This window comes from Acomys russatus, chromosome 20, assembly GCF_903995435.1.
Source record: "Acomys russatus chromosome 20, mAcoRus1.1, whole genome shotgun sequence".
Classification (NCBI taxonomy): Eukaryota; Metazoa; Chordata; class Mammalia; order Rodentia; family Muridae; genus Acomys; species Acomys russatus.
Window position 1 is genome coordinate 26,297,815 of NC_067156.1, and position 25,333 is coordinate 26,323,147.

A 25,333-nucleotide genomic window follows, 5' to 3' on the forward strand; every position below is an offset into this window, starting at 1 on the left:
CCATTTTCCTGGCTACATTTTCCATCCATTTTCCTGGGGCCTTCGAGAGATGGGCTGAATAACCCTGAGGACTGAAGGAAGGGATTTCCAAAGTGTGTATTCCTGAGAACAGGGGCAGTAACTTTTTGGAACCTCCAGTGGGCAGATGTAATCCAAGGACTCTACGAACTCTGTTGTCTCCTAAATGGGGCCTTGAGCTTGGGTTTCCAACCTTCCAACTACCGGATGAGAAGTTGCACAGGGCTGCTCAGCTCTCACTGCAGGCTATCCAGAAGAATCCCAATGCATGAGTGATCCATCCCTCCTTTCTTGTAGCACTGTACACACCCACATTCACCATGCCCCTGGCTGTGAACTCCAGACAGGGGTCTGTGTTCGTGGTCCACAAAGATCCAGCCCATCTCCTCAGTCAGTTCGTGAGCAGTTCCTTTTCTTCTTTTTTGCTTGTTTTCTCTGTGTAACCGCTCTGGCTGACCTGGAACTCGCTCTGGAGACCAGGCTGGCCTCAAACTCAGAGATCTGCCTGCCTCTGCCTCCATGTGCTGTGATTAAAGGAGTGTGCCACACCACCCGGCTGTGAGCAGTTTCTTACATGCAGCGCAGCTGCACACTTGTGTTTTATCTCAGGACATCTTCACCAGCTACCATTCTCATCTCAAACACCCACCCTCTCATACCTGAAGCCATCTTTACACGTCTGAGGCCAGTAATCTGCCCAGGTTAATCTAACTCATCAATGGAAATGTCCTACCAACTCCCCATTTAAATAAAATAATCCATGGAGAATCCACACACAGGGCCCAACATAAAGTACTGAACAAATGTTAACAATTTTATTATACACATCATCACCTCTATTTCCTTTTTCCATCATACATAGGTAGCTAGCAAGAATTAAAATTCCCAGAAAGGTACAAAAAATACCAATTGGTTTATTAGATTAAAAACAGTGGTAAAATGGACATAAAGCCAGTTAGAGCGGGATGTCTTCACGCCCTCTGAGACTTGCATCTGCAGTTAAGGTTACAGAGAGCCAGACCCTCCTGCCCCTCACCATTCACACGGCATGAAGGCAAGAACTGCAGAAGGGGAACCAAGGAGGAAGTCAGAGGAGACCTTAGCACTGTCAAAACCTTCATTCCTAAAAGTCTGAGTTGGAAGGATGGAAGGAACACATAAGGGGCCAGAGGGCCTGGGGACAACCTCTAGGGCTCATTACCCATAATGTTCCAGAAACTTTGTCTCTGTCTCATCCCTAACAGGGACCATCATCAGGCTATACCAGTTTGAGGAAAAGGGGTAGATGATTCTAGAAACTTGTGTGGTTTCCAAACCCATCACCAGCCTTGTGGGTACCCAGGTCAGGACTGGGGAGCCATACTCTCCTTCCCACCCAAGAGGTAAAGAGGGACACAGTGTCCATGCTGCTCTTAAATCTCCACATCGCTTTCCTTGTCATTATCATGGTCTCCATCGTAGAATTCATTGGGTGCCTCTGGCCTGTAACACAAGGGACAAGAAATTAGGAACCCACTCTTCAAGTCCCAGTCTCCTCCCAGAGCCCCCCTCGGAGGTAATGCTTCTGGGGTCTCCTCCAAAGCCAGTTCCTCTCCTCTTGCTGGCAAGGACTTACAGCAATCCATGTACCCAATCAGTGGACACTTCCGTGTGCCAGGCACTGCTCTAGGCCAAAGCACAACAGAGAAGCAGCCAGACAAGGCTTCCATACAACCTCTCAGCGTTTACCTCATGAGACCAGCAATAAAAAGCAAACGAATGAATTCATTAATTTCAAATGATGGAGTGTTCTACATGACTGAGTCTGGTGTGCACAAAAGGATGACATTTCATTTACAAAACGGGAGACCATTCTGAGATCGAAAAACCTGAATTCTATGAAGAAGCTGGCAGGCAAAGATCTCAGGAAGATCCTGCCTGGCCACAAAAAAAACCCAAGTAGAGAAATCACAAGGTCCAAGGAAACAGAGCCAAAATGACAAGGAGGCTAGGACTGCCAGGGATCATGTGAGCTGAAAAAAGCAGTTTCAGAAGGACTTGTGTGCTGGATATTCTCAAGCGGTGGCTTCTAAGTTTGGAAAGAAAAGGTGTGTGTGAGCTAGACTGACACAGGGAAAGCTACAACTGGAAGACAGACACAAGGAGAAGTAGGAGTGTAAGACAGACACAAGGAGAGGTGAGAGTGTAAGACAGACACGAGGAGAGGTGGGAGTGTAAGACAGACACGAGGAGAGGTAGGAGTGTAAGACAGACACGAGGAGAGGTGAGAGTGTAAGACAGACACGAGGAGAGGTGGGAGTGTAAGACAGACACGAGGAGAGGTGAGAGTGTAAGACAGACACGAGGAGAGGTGGGAGTGTAAGACAGACACGAGGAGAAGTGAGAGTGTAAGACAGACACGAGGAGAGGTGGGAGTGTAAGACAGACACGAGGAGAGGTGGGAGTGTAAGACAGACACGAAGAGAGGTGAGAGTGTAAGACAGACACGAGGAGAAGTGGGAGTGTAAGACAGACGCAAGGAGAGGTGGGAGTGTAAGACAGACACGAGGAGAGGTGGGAGTGTAAGACAGACACGAGGAGAGGTGAGAGTGTAAGACAGACACGAGGAGAGGTGGGAGTATAAGACAGACACGAGGAGAGGTGAGAGTGTAAGACAGACACGAGGAGAGGTGGGAGTGTAAGACAGACACGAGGAGAAGTGAGAGTGTAAGACAGACACGAGGAGAGGTGGGAGTGTAAGACAGACACGAGGAGAGGTGGGAGTGTAAGACAGACACGAGGAGAGGTGGGAGTGTAAGACAGACACGAGGAGAGGTGGGAGTGTAAGACAGACACGAGGAGAGGTGAGAGTGTAAGACAGACACGAGGAGAAGTGGGAGTGTAAGACAGACGCAAGGAGAGGTGGGAGTGTAAGACAGACACGAGGAGAGGTGGGAGTGTAAGACAGACACGAGGAGAGGTGAGAGTGTAAGACAGACGAGGAGAGGTGGGAGTGTAAGACAGACACGAGGAGAGGTGAGAGTGTAAGACAGACGAGGAGAGGTGGGAGTGTAAGACAGGCACGAGGAGAGGTGAGAGTGTAAAACAGACGCAAGGAGAGGTGAGAGTGTAAGACAGACACGAGGAGAGGTGGGAGTGTAAGACAGACGCAAGGAGAGGTGAGAGTGTAAGACAGACACAAGGAGAGGTGGGAGTGTAAGACAGACACGAGGAGAGGTGAGAGTGTAAGACAGGCACAAGGAGAAGTGGGAGTGTAAGACAGACGCAAGGAGAGGTGGGAGTGTAAGACAGACACGAGGAGAAGTGGGAGTGTAAGACAGACGCAAGGAGAGGTGGGAGTGTAAGACAGACACGAGGAGAGGTGAGAGTGTAAGACAGACACAAGGAGAGGTGGGAGTGTAAGACAGACGCAAGGAGAGGTGAGAGTGTAAGACAGACACGAGGAGAAGTGGGAGTGTAAGACAGACGCAAGGAGAGGTGGGAGTGTAAGACAGGCAGGAGGAGAGGTGGGAGTGTAAGACAGGCACGAGGAGAGGTGGGAGTGTAACACAGACACGAGGAGAGGTGGGAGTGTAAGACAGACACGAGGAGAGGTGGGAGTGTAAGACAGACACGAGGAGAGGTGGGAGTGTAAGACAGACACGAGGAGAGGTGGGAGTGTAAGGCAGGCACGAGGAGAGGTGGGAGTGTAAGACAGACACAAGGAGAGGTGGGAGTGTAACACAGACACGAGGAGACGTGGGAGTGTAAGACAGACACGAGGAGAGGTGTGAGTGTAAGACAGACACGAGGAGAGGTGGGAGTGTAAGACAGGCACGAGGAGAGGTGTGAGTGTAAGGCAGACACGAGGAGACGTGGGAGTGTAAGACAGACACGAGGAGAAGTGGGAGTGTAAGACAGGCACGAGGAGAGGTGGGAGTGTAAGACAGACACGAGGAGAGGTGGGAGTGTAAGACAGACACGAGGAGAGGTGGGAGTGTAAGACAGACACGAGGAGAGGTGAGAGTGTAAGACAGACACGAGGAGAGGTGGGAGTGTAAGACAGACACGAGGAGAGGTGGGAGTGTAAGACAGACACGAGGAGAGATGGGAGTGTAAGACAGACACGAGGAGAGGTGGGAGTGTAAGACAGACACGAGGAGAGGTGGGAGTGTAAGACAGACACGAGGAGAGGTGGGAGTGTAAGACAGACACGAGGAGAGGTGGGAGTGTAAGACAGACACAAGGAGAGGTGGGAGTGTAAGACAGACACGAGGAGAGGTGGGAGTGTAAGACAGACACGAGGAGAGGTGGGAGTGTAAGGCAGGCATGAGGAGAGGTGGGAGTGTAAGACAGACACGAGGAGAGGTGGGAGTGTAAGACAGACACGAGGAAAGGTGTGAGTGTAAGACAGATACAAGGTGTTGAGTGTAAGACAGACATGAGGAGAGGTGGGAGTGTAAGACAGACACAAGGAGAGGTACGAGCCACAGTCTGACATGCTGGTAAAGCTATCATGAGGAGGGAAGTGATAGCAACACAGGGCTCAGTAAGTCCCTGATACTGGTTTTCTTCTCTGAAAAAGAGCATTGAGACAGTCACTAAAGAGATGCAAAGGAACTAAGGCAGAGCAGGCCTTGCCTATTCAGTAAGCCCACCTCTATCACCTCTAAGAGCCCAGGTGAACGGTGAGGAGTCAGCTACGGAGGACTGAGTCTCAGCCCTGATACTAACTGTAGAGCCCATGGAAAGTTGCTAAATCTCTCTGAGCCTTGGATTCCTTCTCTATGCATCTGAGGATAAGAGGCGCCCCTTAGGGCTGTCTCATGCAACAGAATAGCATGATAGTATATATTTTGTAATATGAGGTACTTAGTGGAGCCCAGTGCTTTGCAAAGGTGGTAAATCACTGTGGCTACTCTGCAAGGCATATGTTAGCTGGAGCTACAGCAGCAGGTGGCCTGAGAGTGAGGTAAGGCTTAGAAACAGGAAGAAGCCGATGGCTGTCCACAATGCAGAGAACGATAAAGAGACTGGAACCAAGAGTGAGCACATAACTCTAGAGGAAAAGAGAGAACTTAAGACCGGGCATTGCCAAACCAACTAAGACAACAGCAATCCATTTCTAGAAGTCAGATTTAGAGACCCAGAGACAGGCACCAAGGAAAAGATGATTAGACAGAGCCTGAGCCAGATGGACGAGAGGGGGCTGGAGAAGTCCTGAGCACAAAAGCAGTCAAGACCAAGCTCAGAGGACAGAAATGGAGGCCAGAACTTTACGGCCCAGAAGTAGGTCCTGGAGGAACCGAGAAGGTGTCCACATCTGCCACAGAGGCACAGCACACATCAATTTGGGTGATCTTTCAAGCCTGTAAGGAGATCTATTCACCATTAAGCCCATTTCTTTCTTTTTTTAACCCTTCTGAGTTATGTTGTCCTCTTCATTTTCTAGAAATTTCGACAAAGATTAACAAACAACAAAAAGATCTATACTAATCTTTTCCTCCCTACTTCATTCTACCTACAAATATTTCACACACACACACACACACACACACACACTCAATACAATTATCCTATATGGAAAAGTAAGCTGAACAAATAAGTCTAGAAACCTATAAAACAGAATGTGGGCAGTGATCTATCTGGTTCAGTGCTCAGAAGGACTGAGTGAAATGCTGGCAAGGAGCTGGAGAAATAGCTCAGCATACACCCAGGTTCTCTCCTCAGCACCCACATGGCAGCTCACAACCACCCTTAACTCCAGTTTCAGGGGCTCTGATACCCTCTTCTGACCTTTGCAGGCACCAGGTACACAGTGCTGCACATAAATACATGCAAGTGAAATACCATACACATAGAATAAATGAATCTAAAATCAAATAAAAGGTTTTTTTATGTAAGTAAACCACTAAAGCCTTTTTGGAAGGCAACTTGGCAGCAAATATAAAAAGGTCTATTACATATGGCATTTGACCTAATGGCAACAATTCTGAAAATCTGACCCACTCAAACAAGCATGCAGAGATGTATACATAAGAGAATTAAATGCCACATTTTTTACTATTTAATAGCCACAAAAAAGGGGGTGGAGTAGGGTAGAGATTAATGTACAGACCCTTCAGTGGTAATTGATTACATTATGCTATTGCCACACAATAAATTTATACAACTAAGAAAACACCGATCTATACATACTGACATGGAAAAATAGATCTTTTAAATAGAAAAAACTGGCAAATATTAAGTCAGAGCAACACACAGAGAATGTTCTTACTCATATTAACAAAAAATTTACAAACAAACTGGGTAGGCAGGTATATGCCTATACTCCCAGCATTTAGAAAGCCGAGGCAGGAGGATTATTAAGAGCTCAAGGCCAGTTTAGGCTACAATAGTGAAACCCAATCTCAAAAAAAACAAGAAAGAGCAAGGCGTGGTGGTGTGTTTTTTTAATCCCAGCACTGGAGAAGCAGAGGTAAGAGGATCTCTTATATTAAGGCTAGCCTGGTCCATACAGAGAAACCAAGTCCCAAAACAACAACAACAAACAAACAAAAAACTGCATAAATAAAATTCTAGATATAGTGATCTATACCAAAAACACATAAATCAAACCATTAATAATAATTTACCCTGTGAATGATTCTGGAACTGTGTAAAACAACATATTTTGATGCAGCTTATAATATTTTCAATAAATATGTTGTTTTTGGTATTAAGAGTGTTAAAAAGGTTAAGGTTAGGGTTAAATATATATATACATAAATTAAATAAATAAAGTGTTAAAAAGAGTAGAACTCTGGCAACCTGAAGGGGATAAGTCAGGGAGAACTAGCGTCTTCCCCTTCACTTTTCCACTCAGAAGCCTCCTCGGAAAACCTGAGGAACCACCTGCTCTCAAGCCCCTGCCCAGACCTGCTATAGTTTTCCTCAGGACCTCTCTCTTCTGCGTCAGCCTCGTCAGTCCTGTCATACGTCAGGAGGTCTGCGGGTACATCATGAATCTGGACACTGGGCGCATGGTTCAGCATCTTCAAGTTTTCAAAGATTGTCTGGCGGATCTGGTCCAAATACTAGTTGAGAGGCAAAAAAAAAAAAAAAAAGTCAGCAGTGCCTGGGTGATTCCCAGAGCACACACACCCTTCTATCTTCTATCTGTCTTCCACTCAGACCATCCTGGCCTTTTTTTTTTTTTTTTTTTTTTTGGTTTTTCGAGACAGGATTTCTCTGTATACTAACCCTGGCTATCCTGGATTAGCTTTGTAGACCAGGCTGGCCTCAAACTCACAAAGATCCACCTACCTCTGCCTCCTCAGTGCTAGAATTAAAGACATACGCCACCACTGCCCAGCTGACTGGCTTCAGTATTTCAAGTTCAGATCCCCTCCGCCAACTGTCTCTGCTTTATCCTGGGCTACCCCAAGATGATTAGAGCAGAGTGAGAGCTCAGAACTTCCTTCTCTTGCTTTCCTCCACCTCCTACATCGCAGACCTCTCCCAAGCCCTCTCCTCACTGCTGTGTCCAGCTTCTCCAAGCCACTAACCTGGCGTGAGTTCTGATTCTCAATGCGAGTGCTGACGTCTGGATGGAGCGTGAAGTCTGGGGCAAAGTACTCGAAGTATTCTTAGAGACGAGGCGGGATTGGGAATGGACGAAAAGTGTGACTGAGATACAGAAAGGTGAGTCCCATAACTTTCCCATCTCCCTCCCCATCGTGGTCCCCATATGTAAGAGTATTTGCTCTGCTCTGAACACCAGAGTTTAGTCTGCAGAGCTCCCAGGTTGTACAATGTCCCATCTGCCTTCACACAGGGTCACTCTGGGGACTGGTGAGAATGGTTTCCCTCGTGGGGGCATCATGAGGTGGACCTTACCACTGTAGGGAAGTTCCTCACTAATGGCCTCTTCTACCAGCAGAGATGTTTCGTATGTCCTGAAAGCAGCAAGCCGGGGGTAGGGGTGAGGGGGTGCGGGGCGGGGGGATGTTTGAGCTGAAAGGACCACCCCTCCAATTCCAGGGGGTCCATAGTGAACAAAGGAGAACAGACTCACCAGCACCGGGCAACATTTCGGACGGTGTAGCCGCCGCCACCCAGCACCAGGAGAGGGATATTGAAACTCTTCACATACTCGACACATTCCCTGTGAAAAGCAACCAGAGGGCTGAGCGAATCCAAGCTCTGTCATTCTGTGTAGTAGAATTCCAAGCTGCATTCTTTGTGTGTGATTGCTTATGTAGATATATGTGAGACTTCATAGGTGTGCCAGTGCATGTGTGTGTTTAGAGGGATGGGCTTGTGTGTGTTTGTGTACAGCGTCCAGAAGGCATCCTCAAGTGTTGGCTTAAAGGTACTATCCACCTGTTTTTTGACCTGGAACCTGCCAAGTAGACTAAGCTGGCTGGTCACCAAGCCCTATGAATCTGTCTCTACTTCATCAGGGCTAGGATTATAGATCCTAAGTATGTATCACTGGGCCTAGAGTTCTGACATGGGTTCTGGGATCAAACTCAGTTCTTCAGCACTTCCACTGTCTGTTCCCACCAGACGCCCTTCTGTCTCTGAGCTGTATGCTCAAGATTAGGACACTTCAGGGCAGTGTTTCTGGTTGCAACCATTGGAAAACACGTATTTCTAATGGTCTTACGGGTTGAGACACCACTCAGTAGCAAAATGACAAGTATAAAGTAGCAACGAAAATAAGTTTATGGCTGGGGGTTCCTAAGACCATCGAAAATGTGTTTTCTGATGACTATGCCCCTGAGTTGAGAACCACTGCTCTAAGGGCTGGCACATCGACTCAGTATAGTATGTTTACTGTTCTTCTGACGGCCAGACAATTCCCAGTCCCTACTCTGGGCAGCTCACAATCACCTGTAATCCTAGCTCCAGGGAATCCAACACACACACACACACACACAACTAAAGCTTTAAAAATATTAGTATACTTTAATATTTTATGTTTCAATAAAAACTTAAAGCATGCCCTCTGTGTTGCTTAATATTCCCCATGGCTCCTTACTGCTTTTCCAGTACTCTCATCAGTTTTTAGCCAGACTGTTCTAATCTTCAGGGTACACCTTCAACCCCCTATTTCTCTCCATCAGCACCTGCCCTGTCCAAATAACAGTAAATGGCTTCCTAACTGGTTTCTCACTATCCGTCCTGTCCCCCAACTCCCACACAAACCTTTCTTAGTCAGAACAGTAACTTTCAAACTCACTGGACCATGTCACTTCCCTGTTTAAGACCCTTCAACAGTTTTCTATCATCCGTGGAATGTCAGGATCTAGTAGCTCTATACAATCTCAGCCTGGCCAGCGTTCTGCACCTCACTATGCTCGGCCTCGCTGGCTTCGTTTCCTCCTGTCAAGGCAGTAGCTCCTTTGCTTGGAGGGGCTTCCACTGGCCCTTCTCACTGCTTGGGGCAGCATTCTCGCTGCTCCTTTTATAGCTTGCTCCTTCTTAGTCTCCAGTTCACCCGTTTCACCATCTCAGGAAACCCTTCCCAAAGCATGCTGTCTATAAATTCCCAAGCCTGACGTGGTGGCATAAGCTTGTAATCACAGAATTTGGGAGGCTAAGGCAGGAAGGTCACAAGCTCAAAGCCAGCCATACAGTGAGACCTTAAAAAAAAAAAAGTATAATTAAAAAGAAGATTCCCTGTTGCTACCCTGTCTTTTTATTTTTCCTTCATTAGATTTTTGTTTTGTTTTGTCTGTCTGTCTGTATGTATGTATATTCATCTAGGTAAAGATTTACACATGTGTACATACAATAACTAATAACAATCACAATGATAATAAAAAAGAAAACAGAACTTTAAAAGACACAGTGGCACACACCTGTAATCCCAGCACTCAGGAGGCTGAGGCAGGTGGATCTCTGTGACTTTGAGGCTAGCCTGGTCTACAGAGTGAGTCCAGGACAGCCAAGGCTATTACATAGAAAAACCCTGTCTTGAAACAACAACAACAACAACAAGGAACTCACCCATGTCCTCGTATGCTGAGATTGAAACAGCCTAATCGATCGCAGCCCAGGGAATCAGCTCCACACTGCAGAAAGGAAAACCCCAAATGACTACAGTAATGCGGATGATCAGAACATCAGTGTCCTCTACTGTCCTTCCCTCACCAAGTTAGGGAACTTATTCTTTCCGGTCTCTTTCCTGTAGCTCAGGCAAGGCCTCTTAGGGAGGTGCTAAGGGCATTACCTGGAGCACAATGCACGTCGGCTGGTAGAAGTCCACCACCTGGCTGATGACTGGCTGGAAAAGGTGCTTGTAACCTGGGAGAGGGCCAAAGGTGGGCAACCTGGCACCCCAAGGGGATGGGGAGACAGGGAACAAAAGGAAAAGGGGGGTTGAGAGAGCATGTAGCCCAGGAAAGGGGCAGCCCACAGAACCAGCCACTGGTTCTGAACATCTGGAGGGTGTCACAATTGCCGAGTGACAGAAAAACACTAACAACCTTCCTCCCAGAAAAATAAACAAACAAAAGGTACATCCACATAATATATCGCATTCAAATTCCAGGGGTTCATGGTCCCTCTGAAGGCCACTCATCCTTTAGGACACCTGGCCCAACAATAGACAATACCGGGCAGAAGAGGTTAATTGAAAGAGGAAAGAGGGGTAGAGTGAACAGGGAGAAGCCCTCAGAACTTACTCTGGTCATCAATACCATCCCGTAAGGGCACATTGAGACAATAGTAGCGGCCACTCTCTGCTCCAACTTCATACATGTCACCTACAGAAAAGTGAGTGCAGCCGTCACGCCCCAGAAGTCCCCACAGCACAGCTGTCCCCTGCCCTCTACTACACGCTCTCTAGGGCTCCAGCAACTTGCATTCATTCAATGCAGATTCATGGCTATGTAACTCAGGCTGGCTAGGAACTTGCTTTGTTACCCAGGCTAGCTTTCAACTCTCAATCCCTCTGCCTCTGCCTCCTGGTTATTGAGACTACAGGCATGTGCCTCCTCTCTGCCTGGTTCAAAAGTTTTTATTTAGCCAAGCATAGTGGTGCACGCCTTTAATCCCAGCACCCAAGAGGCAGAGGCCAGCCAGAGAAACCCTGTCTCAAACAACAAAACAAAACAACCAAACAAACAAATCAGCTAGTTTTGGGGGGAAGTTTTTGGGTTTTTTTTTTTTCTTTTTTTTAAAGAGTTACTCTTATTAGAGCTGGGTGCAGTAGCCCATGGCTGTAATCCCAGCACTTAGAGGGCCGAGGCAAGTAGATCTCTGTGAGTTCGAGGCCACCCTGGTCTACAGAGTCCAGAACAGCCAAGGATACAAAGAAAAACCCTGTCTTAAAAAGAGCCGGGCGTGGTGGCGCACGCCTTTAATCCCAGCACTCGGGAGGCAGAGGTAGGCGGATCGCTGTGAGTTCGAGGCCAGCCTGGTCTACAAAGTGAGTCCAGGATGGCCAAGGCTACATAGAGAAACCCTGTCTCGGAAAAAAAAAAAAAAAAAAAGAAAGAAAAACCAAAAAAAAAGAGTGGTGACACACACCTTTAATCCCAGCACTTGGGAGGCAGAGGCAGGAAGATTGCTGTGAGTTCGAAGCCAGCCTGGTCTACAAAGTTAGTCCAGGAGAGCCAAGGCTACACAGAGAAACCTTGTCTCGAAAAAACAAAAAAGAAAGAAAAGAAAAACAAAACAAAAGATTTACTTTTATTTTCCATTTTTGAGTGTTTTGTTTGCATGTATGTATGTGTACCACATGCATGCCTGGTAACCATGGAGATGAGAAGAGGGCATCAGATTCCTGGAACTGGAAGTTATAGACAATTGTGAGCTGCCATATGGGCGCAGGGGACAGAACTCAGGTCCTCTGAAAAGGCAGTAAGTGCTCTTATCAGCTGAGACACCTCACCAGTCCCTGACTATCTAACAACCCCCGCCTACCTCCCCTTCCTCCCCCCCCCACTCCCCCGGCCTTTTTTTGAGACAGAGTCTAGTTATATATCATCCCATAGTGGCCTCTAACTTAAGGCACCTCTCCCACCTTAGCCTCCTGAGCCTACCTACTGGGAAAATAGGCATATGCCATCACACCCACTTCAACAATTATTTCTGAGGAACGACTGTGTGCTAAGATATGTACTAGGCACAGGGGATACAGCAATGAATAGACCTAATGAAATCCTACCAAACTCATGCTGGTGGAGGCACACATCCATGATAATGGAAGAGAGTGTGGCGGTTTGAATAAGAATGGCCCCCACAGGCTCAGATATTTGAATGCTTAGTCATCAGGGAGTGGCACTATTAGAGTGGGTGTGGCCTTGTTGGAAGAAGTGTCACTGGGGGTAGGCTTTGAGGTTTCCTGTGTTTCTGACCCACCCCCAACTATGGAACAGGATGTAGCTCTGAGCTACTGCTCCAGAGCCTGCCTGCCTGCTGCCATGCTCCCACCATGGCGATAATGGGCTAAACCTCAGAACCTGTAAGCCAGACCCCACTTAAATGTTTTCTTTCACAAGAGCTGCCTCGGCCTTGGTGTCTCCTCAACAGCAGTAGACAAAGAACGAACAAAAATCTACAATAAATGCGACTAGCAGTGAGCAATCTGAGAAAGAGTCAGGGTGAGGTACCTGTTTATTTAATTTAATGGCGTGATCGGAAAGGCTGCTCTGAGGAGAGGACATAGTACTTAGAAACAGAAGGCTAAGGAATCAGTCAGGGCAGAGCAGAAAGACAGCCTGGTGCAGTGGCACACACCCCATAACCCCATAATTAATGATGCTGATTATAGAAGATTCTGTTCAAGGATAGCCTGGGCTACAGAGCAAGACCCTGTCTCAAAACAACACACACACACACACACACACACACACAAAGAACTGTGGAGTACAAAAAACCCACAGTTATCCTATTCCCTACCTGTCCCAGGAAAGAAGTAATTTCCATATTTGTGGAAGGACACAGTCATGACCCGATCGGTGAGGTAGAAGGCTTCCTGAACCCCATCGCCATGGTGGATGTCAATATCAATGTACAGAACCCGAGGGTGGTACCTGGTGTGAGAGCAAAGCCAGCGTCTGGGGAAGAGGCGAATCTCCCAAACCACCCCTCCTCAATACAAGCTCTGGAATTATTTAGAGTATGCGTCTGGCCAAGTCACTTGAAACCTCATGCCACCATTTTCCTCGAGGCAGTGGGGGCGGCATCCTGAAGGCTAGACACTGGGAAGAAAAGGGATGTGCAGAGAGGGCTGAAATGTGAGCAGGCAGCAGGGAACAGGACTGAAGCGAAGCCAGCAGGGAAGGAGGTCAGGGCTGGGCCAGGGACCTTCATCCCAGTCTCCAAAGTCTGCCCATCTCCTCCTGGGACACTTACTTGAGCAGCTCCAGAATTCCAATTACAATGTCATTGACATAGCAGAAGCCAGAGGCCTGTGGAAAGACGCTGCTATAAACAGAGGAACCATCCTTCTACGCAGCTACCCCAGCACTGTCCCTCAAAAGCCCACCTCACCCAGGGTAGCCACAGTCTCCCTCACTGCAGTCTTACCTCAAATTTCTTGGCATGGTGTAGACCACCAGCCCAGTTGATGGCAATATCACAGATCTGAAAGAGAAACTCCCATTCAGGCCTTTTTCCTGCCCATCACTGAAGCTGGGTTCTGGGTTAAGGCTATATGGTCCTGACGCCGGAGACCCACAGGAGACGGGGCTACATCACCTTGTTGTTCAGCTGTGTTGCCCCTTGCAGAGAGGCACCAGTGTAACGGGAGCAGAACTCGAAGAGCCCGGGAAACACGGGGCTGCAGGAGAGAGAGTAGGGTTACACCCCTCTTGCCTTCATCCACCTCCTTCTCCACCCAAACCCCAATTACAGCTCCCCTCCCCTCCTCCACACCTGAGCCAGCAAAGATTCATTCAGCAAAGATTTTGGACCAAAGCTTGTGCCAAGCCTCCTGCAAAGCACGGTCCAGGAAGCACAAAAATGTCCAACAGCCAGGGAGTTTGTACTCTACCTGGGAAGTGAAGCGCACTGCTTCTGGGCTCTTAAGGATACAAGAAAATGTGAGTTAGCTGAGCTAAAAGAGGAGGTCAGTTCATCATAGGCAGTGTCCATGTGTGCCACACTTTATCATACTGTCCGATGATATTCTTTATGGTTACACTTTTTTTTTAAAGACAGGGTTTCTCTGTGTAGCCTTGGCTATTCTGGACTCACTCTGTAGACCAGGCTGGCCTTGAACTCAGAGATCCACCTGCCTCTGCCTCCCAAGTGCTGGGATTAAAGGTGTGTGCCACTGCCTCTTGGCTTATGGTTATACATTTTAAAGAAAGAGCTGGATCCAAAATCCTTTCTATCCTTCATGAGTACCCTCACATGTGTAGCATGGCATTCACACACACAGATATAGCTTAAATACTCATAAATAAAAATAAATCTTTTTTTAAGGTGAAATTACTGTATGTAAACTATACTTTTGTACCTAGTTTTAAAAAATACTTTTAAAAGGCACTGTAGAGATGACTCATGGTGAACAGCACTTGTTGCTTTTGCAGAAGGCCTAAATTCAATTCCCAGCACCCATGTCCTGGCTCACAGCCATCTGCAATCCCAGTCCCTACAGATCTAACAGGCGTGCCCATGGTGCACACACATCAAAACACCCATATACATGAAATAAAGTAAAACTTTTAAAAAATTACATCTAGCCCGGTGTCATGGCACACGCCTGTAATCCCAGCATTTGGAGAGGCAGAGGCAGGCAGATCTCTGTGAGTTCAAGGCCAGCCTGGTCTACAAAGTAAATTCAAGACAACCAAGGCTACACAAAGAACCCTGTCTTGAAAAACCAAAAAAGGAAAACAAAACAAAACAAAACAAAAACAAAAAAACAAAGAAAGAAAGAAAAAAGAAAAACATTTAAATACTTTAACTATATCAAGCTTAAAATTTTAAACACAATAATACCACATGCACACAACTCATCCTGGAGTGCCACAATAAATAAATAAAGCCCTTGTGTTAGGTCTCCAAGAACTAGTGCAGCCTATACACTGACCATGTTAGAAAATATGATTAGATAGGAATATATTAATAGCTCAGTGGCAGAGCACTTATCCAGCATGCACAAAGCCTTGGGTTTAGCCGGGCATGGTGGCACACGCCTTTAATCCCAGCACTCGAGAGGCAGAGACAGGCGGATCTCTGTGAGTTCAAGGCCAGCCTGGTCCACAAAGTTAGTCCAGGACAGCCAAGGCTACACAGAGAAACCCTATCTCAAAAAACCATACCAAACCAAACCAAAACAAGGCCTTGGGCTCAAATCCCAGAACTGCAAAAACAAACAAACCAAAAGCATAGGGAGTTTTATGGTTTTTCAAAGATTTTAATGTGTTTGATGAGTAGGCAACTAAGCAAATTGAAAAAAAAAAGATGAAATTGTCAATTCTAGAAAAACAAAAAGTTATATGAAAAAATACACTAAATAATAGTGCTATTTGGCACCTTAGTTATAATAATGTTAGCATAGATGGGCAGTGGTAGTGGAGGCAGAGACAGGCAGATCTCTGTGCATTCAAGGCCATCCTAGGCTACATAGAGAGTTTAGGACAGCCAGGGCTCACAGAAAAACTCTGTCTCAAAAAACAAAACAACAACAAATAATAATGATAATAATAATATAAGCAAATAATTTTAAAACGTGAAGGTTGGGCATGGTGGCAGACATCTTTAATCCCAGCAGTCTAGCCCCAGAGACAGAAAAACAATCTCTGCATTTGTAGCCAGACTGTCTCTAGAGTTCCAGATCAGCGGAGGCTACACACTGAGACTCTGATTAAAAATAAAAATAAAATAAAAAGTTAAGGTAGATGAAGCGGTTCACACCTATAGCATTCTAAAGTAGACAAAGGCGGACCAGGAATGTTGCAGAATATTTGATACCATTATCAATCTGAAGATTGTGAGGTGTAAAACCTTGTTTTGTTTTGGGGTTTTTCGGTTGTTTTTTTGTTTTGTTTTGGTTTGGTTTGGTTTGGTTTTTTGGTTTTTCAAGGCAGGGTTTCTCTGTGTAGCCTTGGCTGTCCTGTTCTGGACTCACTTTGTAGACCAGCTGGCCTCGAACTCAAAGAGATCTGCCTGCTTCTGCCTCCTAAGTGCTGGAATCAAAGCCGTGTACCACCACACCAGGCTAAAGGCCTGCTTTAGGTTTTGTGTGTTTGCGCCCTAGCACACACCTTTAATCCAAGGACTTTCTGTACACAAGATTTAAAAATGTTAACCCTAGGTCAAGAAGGGGAGCGAGAAACCAGCTGACAGGGATTAAAGAGTAGGAGGGACTTTGAGTCAAGGGTACTTAAAACAGTGTGGATTAGAAGGGGTTTTTGAGCTTTGAGCTAGCAAGCTCCTTGGCTTTCAGTTTTTTGGCTTTTCCTCCTGGGCTGTCAGCTAAGCTAGCAAGCTTTTGGTTTTGGGCTTTTTAGTTTTTCCTCTGGGACATGAGCTGAGTAGGAAGGTCAACGGGATACTTTCTCTGCATCTCTGAGCTAGCAGGTTTTCACTCCAGGATCTGGCTCCTGGGTTGATTAATAAAATCGAACCACCGGGACTTATTTATAACAACACAGGAGTTCAAGGTCATCCTTGGCTATACAATCTAGGCTCCAGAGGCCCCTGCTCTACAGCAATAAATAAATAATATACAAATAAAGGGATATCAAGATGGCCCAGCAAATGGCGGCACTTGCCATAAAAACTGATGACCTGGATTCAATCTGTGGAACCCATAGGAAGTTCTATTCCCCCAGACTTTCCTCTAACCTACACACATGTACCACCCCTCCAAAAATAAGTAAATAAATAAGTGAAAAAATTCCAAGTAAATAAATACAAAATATAAACTGTGATATTACTGCATCATGAACTGGGAGAAAAGAACACAGTGGGATGGTATGGGGAAAATGAATTGCTCATATCCCACACCAATGGCTTATTAGACAAGACCTAAAATTGATAAAAGAAACAGCAATACAGGTCAGGTATGGTGGCACACACCTTTAATCCCAGCACTCAGGAGGCAGAGGCAGGTGGATCTCTGTGAGTTCGAGGATAGTCTGGTCTGCAAAATAAGTCCAGGACAGCCATGACTACATAAAGAAACCCTGTCTCAAAACAAACAAACAAACAAACAGCAATATGAGATAATACAGTGAGAAAGTGTGATTATAAGCCCAGACACAGAAAGCAGACATCATATGTTCACCCACGTGGTTGGTGATGGTGAGGCTGGGTGAGTCACAAATATCTTAGTGTTCTTATGTATACAAGAAACTACTTGTATCAACCCTGCTTGATAAACGGTTGTTGATATTGATGAAATGGCTGCAAAGCATTTACAATAGTACCTAGCACATAGTAGGTACCATCTAAACATTACAGATTAGTAGATTTTATTTTGAAACACCATAACCAGGTACGGTGGTACAAGTCTTTAATCTCAGGCACTTGAGAGGCAGAGGCAGATGAATCTGAGTTCAAGGCCAACCTGGTCTACAGCTCGAGTTCTAAGACAGCCACGGCTACATAAGGAAACCTTGTCTGCAAAAATAAAATAAAATAATATAAAATAAAATAAAATAAACACCAGAAGAAATAGGTAAAAAATAAAGTGAGAAGAGAGACTTATAGACAGAATTGTAAAAGGAACTTTTACTCTCCTGCTATAATTGTTGTCTTGGAGGCTTACTGCTTCCATTAGCCAGCCTAGGCCACGTCCTGGAAGGTTCTAGCCTCTGTACAATCACAAAGGTAGTACACATCTTTATAATCCCAAACATTGAAGGTGAAGACAGTTTGTAGAAAGAAGCTCCGTGTTTGAAAGTGATGTCTAATTGAGTGGCAGAAAAAGTGACAGAGAAGATTTGACAGAATAGGATACGCCCAACTACTTAAGGGGCAGGGCAGAGAGAATGTGGCAGTTTTACCAGGACAGTAATAGATTGTAATAGACAGATTGTAGAGAAAGAATTCAAGTGAAGACAGGAGCCAGAGAATGAGAAGGAGCCAGAAGATTAGAGCAGATTGCTCAAGTTTAGTCTGAGGCCAAGCAGAGCAATTTGGAGGCCGAGAGAAAAGCCAGATTGAGTAAGTCAGCGGGGAGAACAGCTTGAGCCCGAACAGCTGAATGAACCAGCCAGCCCAGAGCTCAGAAAGAACAAGAAAGGGGAAACTTATTAAGTAACAGGACTCAGAGGTGTTAAACATTCTAGATGTAGGTCAGACTGTACAGAGGCTAGAAGCCTCCAGGACTAGGCCTACATTAGCTGATGGAGGCAGCAATCCTCCTAGACAACAATTAAACAGGAGAAGAAAACTTCCTTTTACATGCTCAGATCTGCTTGCCCCTGTCTCCTGGATTAAATGTGTGTTTTTATTCCAGCTGGATCACACAGACCTAGAAGACCTTTGGATGTCATCTCTTGCCAGAATTGCCATGTTCTAAATTAAAATTCCTCTACACGGAATAATAGGTCTGGAATTGCTTTCCCCACCCCCAAATTATAATTTGGCTGTAAATATTAGATTACTTACTTTAAAATTACAATTTTGTTCTTTGAGACAGAGTCTCACTTGTAACTAAGGCTGGTCTGGAATATAGACCAGACTAGCCTCAAAATTATGGCCATCCTCCTCCCCTAAGCTTCTCAGGTAGTATTATGGGCATTAGGCATGTCAGGAAGCAATTTGAAATTAATTCTAAAACAAAAGGGGAGGAAAAGGAAAGAAAAATCCCTGATTCTCCTCTGAAATACAGAACTCACATAAACACAGCTATAGTTTACACCTGATGGATCACAAATGCCCAGAAGGGGTGTTCCCTGACTTCCCAGGAACATTTATGGGGCTCCAGCTGCAGCCTAAGAGCTGACTCTGCATTCTCAGACCTAAAAAGTCTGCAACAGCAACAGAAATGATTTTTAAAAAGAAAAAGAAGAAGAAGAAGAGCCGAGTGGTAGTGATACACACCTTCAAGCACCCAGAAGGCAGAGGTAGGCAGATCCCTGTGAGTTAGAGGCCAGCCTGGTCTTCAGAGCGAGTTCCACGACAGCCAAGGCTATACAGAGAAACCCTGTCTCAAAATAAATAAATAAATACATATAAAAATAAATTTTTTAAAAAATAAAGAAAAGAAAACGAGAGAGAGAAACTATCCAAGACAGTATGGGACTCAACACCATATGAACAGCACACTGCATATTGGACAGAGCTCTGTGAGCCAATATAAGAAAAGTTTTATGGGTAGCGATGCACAGTGACACACACCTGGAATCCCAAGACTGAGAGGCTGAGATAAGAAAGTTCAATGATAGTCTGGGCTATATAAAAAGATTGTGTCTTGAACAACAAAACAAGACATGAGCTAGGCATGGTGATGCACGCCTTTAATCCCAGCACTCAGGAGGCAGAGGCACGAGGATCCCTGTGAGTTCGAGGCTGGCCTGGTCTACAAAGTGAGTCTAGGAAAGCCAAGGATACACAGAGAAAGCCTGTCTTGAAAAACCAAAAAAAAAAAAAAAAAAAAAAAAACAAGACATGAAGAGGAAAGACAGAGACAGAGAGCAGGCCTGGAGAGATAACTCAGCAGTTCCGGCACTTGCTACTCTCTGGAGGATCTGAGTCCATGGCTGGCACGCACACCAGGAGACACACAACCACCTGTAGCTCTACTTCCACGATCTAGTGACCTTTTCAGGCCTCCACAAGTATCTACACATGCTGCATACACACATACTACAGCTTTAAATTTTTTTTTCAAAGAAAAGAAAGGGGAAGTGGGGAACCACATGGAAGTGGTGTGTAAAGGCTGAAAAGGCTTTTGTTTTGAGACAGGGTTTCTCTGTGTGACCCCCAGATGTCGTGGACTTCCTCTGTAAACCAGGCTGGCCTCGAACTCACAGAGATCCGCCTGCCTCTGCCTCCCAAGTGCTAGGATTAAAGGCATGCGCCACCACAGCCAGCTCTGAAAAGGGTATGAAGAGACTAATGGAGAGCCACAAGCATTCCCACACTGTGGGAATGAGGTCCGGGTACCAGAGGGGAAAGGTGCTCAGGACAGCCTACTTGTCTGTCAGCTCTTTCAGTGAAACAGATTAGGAAATTGGCTTACAAATCTGGGCTCTGAGCCAGATGCGGTGGAGTAAGACTGATTCCTAGGCTACAGCAGATTCTCTCCTAGTCTGCTTTCAGAATCAAGTTCAAGGCTAGCCTCGGGCCATGTGGCATGACTTTATCTCAAAACAAAAACTCTGGGCTCCTGATCCGTGTCCTAGCACATTCATTCATCAGTTAGGTGACTCAAGGTAAACTACAAAGAGCATTCCAGGACAGCCAGAATGTTACACAGAGAAACCCAGTCTCCAATACCACCTGCCCACCCCTGCAAAAATATTTATTTATTTATGTATTTTATTTATATAAGTGCTCTATTTGCATATATGCCTGCATGACAGAAGAGGGCATCAGATCCCAGTATAGATGGTTGTGAGCCACCATGTGGTTGCTGGGAATTGAGCTCAGGATCTCTGGAAGAGCAGCCAGTGTTCTTAACCACTGAGCCATCTCTCTGGCCCTGTTTTTCATTAATGTACTCCCTCCCAGGAGTGTTAGCAAGTCTCGTGGCTCATTTTTCTTGCCCAATCGCTAGCGTTCCAACCCTGAGTCTTCTGCTTGCAATACAAGCTCCGTGTTAACCTGGTCTGATTAGATATGATGTAGCCTATCAGCAGAAAGCCTCAGTGGCATGCACAAAAGACTGTTTTTTGTTCTTTTGGTTTTGAGGACAGTGTTTCTCTGTATAAGAGAGCCCTGGCTGTCCTGGACTCACTTTGTAAGCCAGGCTGGCCTTGAACTCAGAACTGCCTCTGCCTCCTAAGTGCTGGGATTAAAAGCATGTGACACCACACACAGCAAAAAGAAAAAAAAAAGTTTTTTTTTTCCAATTAAAAACTAGTCATGTCAGTCTCAGAGGTTAAAAGAACTAGCTGTTCTTCTGAAGGTCCTGAGTTCAATTCCCAGCAACTGCATGGTAACTCATGACCATCTATAATCAGACCTGGTACCCTCTTCTGACCTGCTGACTCACATGCAGGCAGAATAGTGTATAAATAATAAATGAATAAATCTTTAAAAAAAAATCTAGTCATGTCACTGGGCATGGTGATACATGCCTGTAATCCCAGCACTCTGGGAGGCAGAGGCAGGCAGATCACTGTGAGTTTGAGGTCAACCTGGTCTACAAAGCAAGTCCAGGACAGCCAAGGCTACACAGAGAAACCTTGTCTTGAAAAACAAAAAAACAAACAGACAAACAAACAAACAAAAAAAAACACACAAAAAAAAGGAGACTAGATAATAGAAAACTTATTTAGTCCATCTTAAAACCAAGTCATGTCAAATTCCTTGACTTTAATGACCTTCATCTGCTATAGAAGCGAAACCATTAATTTACATAAATAGCTATTTACTCTAAAACCAAACAAAAAACAGGGCCTCACTAAATAGTGTGGCTGGCCCTGAACTAGCAATTTTCTTGCCTCTGCCTCCTAAGTGCCAGGACTACAGATATGAGCCACTTCAGGCTGCATACCTTACAGAGGCGCTGCTCGTCTCCTCAGCCTCCATTGGATCACTCCTCTATTGACTTCTCGGCTGCCTTTTTGGTACTCCTCAGATCCCACCCTCCCACAGCCCCTTAGCACACTCTGTCACTCCTACCCACATCTCCCCCCTCATCCTCCAGTCACCTTTCAGACCTCAACTCAATCTCTGCCACTCCGAGACCAGTCCTACCTTAAAGCTAGATAATCTTCCACGCACACACTCCTCCACCACCACCACCACCACCACTACCACCCCCCTCCCCCCGTCAGTCGTGGGCTTCGTCACAGGACTGAGCAAAGGCAGAATATTAAAACGGCGTCATTTTTTTCTTCACTGTTGTATCTCTCATTCTTAGCGCAGGGCCTGGCCAAGACAGAGCGAATGACTAGGAGGTATTTATTGAACAAACAAACACGGGAATGATAATTTACTGCTGCCACAAGACCTCACGGAAGAGCCCGCCCTCAGGGTGCTTAACAACAACAACAACAAAAAACGCCATCCTTCTCTTACCAGTCGTCACCCACATTGAAGGCGTTAAGGCTCTTGGTGAAACCCTGCATATTGGTGGGGCTGACTCTCTGCAGAAAGTCTATGTAGTCCTCAGAGTGGAAGCGGCACATGTCATGCTGGGAGGCCTGGTAAGGCTTGAAGACCTGGGGAGAAAGACGACGGAAGTGAAGCGGTCACCCTGAGTCCTGCCAAGGTACTAGCTCAACTTCTATACCACCCCAATCTTATCCTATAGGCCAGGATGCCTATAGGCCAGAAGTTCCTCTCGGGTGGGCTAGCCAAAACAGCATCAGCCCAAGAAGGGTCCCAGTGGGTGACCAACTAGATAAGACTTTACTTAAGTATTGTTATTATTTTTTTTTTTTTTAAGGTTTTTCGAGATAGGGTTTCTCTGTGTATCCTTAGCAGTCCTGAAGTTGCTTTGTAGACCAGGCTGGCCTCGAACTCACAGCGATCCGCCTGCCTCTGCCTCCTCAGTGCTGGGATTAAAGGCGTGCGCCACTACACCAGGCGGACTTTACTTAATTATAATCCCACCTAAATGCTGAAATGACATTCTCAATATTGGGACAGGTAGCAATTGCCATGGAAACAAGTAGAAATCAAAAAAAGACCTGGTGTCTAAACTCCCAGAATTTTCTGCTCTGTCTCAGAAAAAAAAAAAGGAATATGCCTTTTCTTTATCATCAGTCTATTTCTCTCACCTCACTTTTTTACTCTGTATCTGTAAACTGTTTTTTAAATAATTTTTTTAAAATTTGATGTGCAAACGGTGCTTTGCCTGCATGTATGTCTATTCGAGGGTATCAGATCTTGAAGTTACAGACAGTTGTGAGCTGCCATGTGGCTGCTGGAAATTGAACCTTGGGTCCTCTGGAAGGGCAGTCAGTGCTCTTAACCATTGAGCCATCCCTCCAGCTCCCTTAATTAAAAATTCCCATTACGTTATTTACTTAGTGTGTGTGTGTGTGTGTGTGTGTGTGTACACAAGTGTAGGAGAGGGCGGGGGTGCAGTTCAGGGGATAACAGGTGTCTGTTTTCTCCTTTCACCACTGGGTCTCAGCGGTCAGACTCACGGCAACCTCAGGCTTGGAGACAGGCACCTTTCCCCACTGAACCATCACTCCAACCCTCTTGATATCTAGAACTTGTTCATCCCTATGAGCTGAGATGTTATCTCACAAGAATAGAGGTCCCTTTCACTGCTCATCTGACACATGGTCTTGTTTCTGGTTCCAGACAATGCCAGGAAGGGGGTGGGAGGGGCAAGCCCTGGCAACAAACCCAGGCAGGGCTACCAGGCTGGTCACCCGGCTGGCTGAAACCACTCACACTGATCCCTGCCCAGGAGACTGTCCAAAACACATAACAACCCCTACCCACTATTCTACTTATTCTCTATGAGTGAAGAAGAGAGGGTACTAGCCAGGCAAGCTACTTTTATCAATACCCTGATGATCACTCCATCTCCTTCCCTTCCCTTCAGCCAGTCTTTCCTGTCTCCTCAGCCTTGGCTCCTGGCCTCCTTACCGTGTTCCCAGATCTCCCAGTCCTGGTTCCCTCTACACTGTCTCCTCTCCTAAACTCTGATTCTGTCCTCTTTCTCTGGGTTTTTCACTGTGGGGTAAAACATGGGAGCTATATGACAACCTAACTGAAATCCAAAGTCCTAAACCAAAGACTTATTATCCTTAGTTTTGAGGGGGGGTTGGGGGTTGGGGGGGAAGGTTCAAACAATGGTTTGAAAATTGGGCAAGAGATGCTTTTTTTCCCCCTCCTCTCTCTCCCCTAGAAAATGAATAAAGGGACACACAGACAATTTCAGGGGCGTCACAGACTTGCACTAATATCACCTCCGTCTTTTCTACACCCAAACCACTGCCTGTGCCCCCGACATACTGACTGCATGTTGACTGCTTCCATGGGGCATAAGGGTTGGACTTGCTATCTTCTTCTCATCTCACTGCTAGAAATTCTGAGCTGGGGAGAAACAGTAACCGTATGACATGGGAGATGGAAGAGTGAAGCAGAGCCACATAACAGATACATTCTATGTCGAAAAGAAATTTCCCAGGCCGGGCCACCCTAGCACCCAGGAGGCAGAGGCAGGCAGAGCTCTGTGAGTTCGAGGCCAGCTTAGTCTACAAAGTGAGTCCAGGACAGCCAAGGCTACACAGAGAAACCCTGTCTAGAAAAAAAAAAAAAAAAGAAAGAAACAAAGAAAAGAAAATTTAAAAAGGCAATTTCCCAGGATGTCGTCTCTACCACACACCACAAAAGGATGTACAGCTGTCCCCAAGAGCTGTTCTAGCTCCTAGCAGGTAAATGGGCAGAGGAGAAGCTGCAGGAATTATGGGGAAATCTCACTCGAAAATATACTCTCAACCCTCATCCTCAGTCCTACACCACTCTCCGCCTTACAATGCAGAAGGGCTACAGGTGTATTGCAATGACAGAACACTCATCTAACATGTGTGAAGCCCTGGATTCGATCCTCCAACATGTACATAAAATAAAATGTTTCGGGGAAGGAAGATACCTGTCTTCAAAAATAAAAAAATAAAAAGAGTGTCCCCTAACCCTAGGCCAAAGGCTGGTCTGCCCTTAAGTTGAAAGGGAGTCACCCCTAAGATCAAAAATGTATCTCCCATTAATCCGGGGGGAGGGGACACACACACACCCCTCACTACCACCGCCACTGCATATAGGGAATGTTCTGGTGCCTTCTATTCTGCTCGCCCTCCTCTAAGGGTAGGTTGCACCTGGTATGTCCAGCCCACCTAGTCTAAGGCCGCAGCTCCCTCCCAGGCCCAAACCCCCACAGAAGTGGCAGGACTCACGATCATCTTCTTATAGAGCCCATAATGCAGGACTAGGCTATGAGTCAATGCCAGGCGATGGGGCTTCATGGGGTGCCCAGCTCCTGGGGGTGGGAAGAAAAGAGTTGGTCAGTTCCCACCCCTGGAGTTGCACCCCTTGCCGTGAAACCTCTCCTCCCGCACAACCCTGCGTCCTACCGTAGTGGAAGTTGCCCACATCGGGGTCGTAGAAATACGCCACGGTCTTGGCCATGGTGCTGGGGGACCAGGCCCCGAGCTTCAGCCGCCCGCCCGCCGCCGGCCGCCAGCCCCACCCCCGCAGTGCGTGCTGCGCAAGCACGCCGTCTACCTCTGCGGAACAGGAGACCTTG

The 25,333-nt window shown here is 46.2% G+C and overlaps 1 protein-coding gene across 1 annotated transcript; it reads right to left on the bottom strand.

Annotated features, from left to right (window-relative positions):
- Positions 1-1,394: 1,394 nt before the first annotated feature.
- On the bottom strand, positions 1,395-25,282 carry Hdac3 (histone deacetylase 3). The gene is made up of 15 exons (XM_051163245.1): positions 25,161-25,282; positions 24,984-25,066; positions 22,144-22,286; positions 13,693-13,774; positions 13,522-13,578; positions 13,348-13,403; positions 12,892-13,025; positions 10,671-10,751; positions 10,217-10,290; positions 9,994-10,058; positions 8,054-8,143; positions 7,876-7,934; positions 7,545-7,624; positions 6,916-7,073; positions 1,395-1,500 (listed from the first exon to the last, which is right to left on the bottom strand). Exons 1-15 carry the CDS (start codon positions 25,213-25,215, stop codon positions 1,431-1,433), a joined length of 1,287 nt encoding a protein of 428 aa, XP_051019202.1. The 5' UTR covers positions 25,216-25,282; the 3' UTR covers positions 1,395-1,430.
- Between the last annotated feature and the right edge of the window lie 51 nt (positions 25,283-25,333).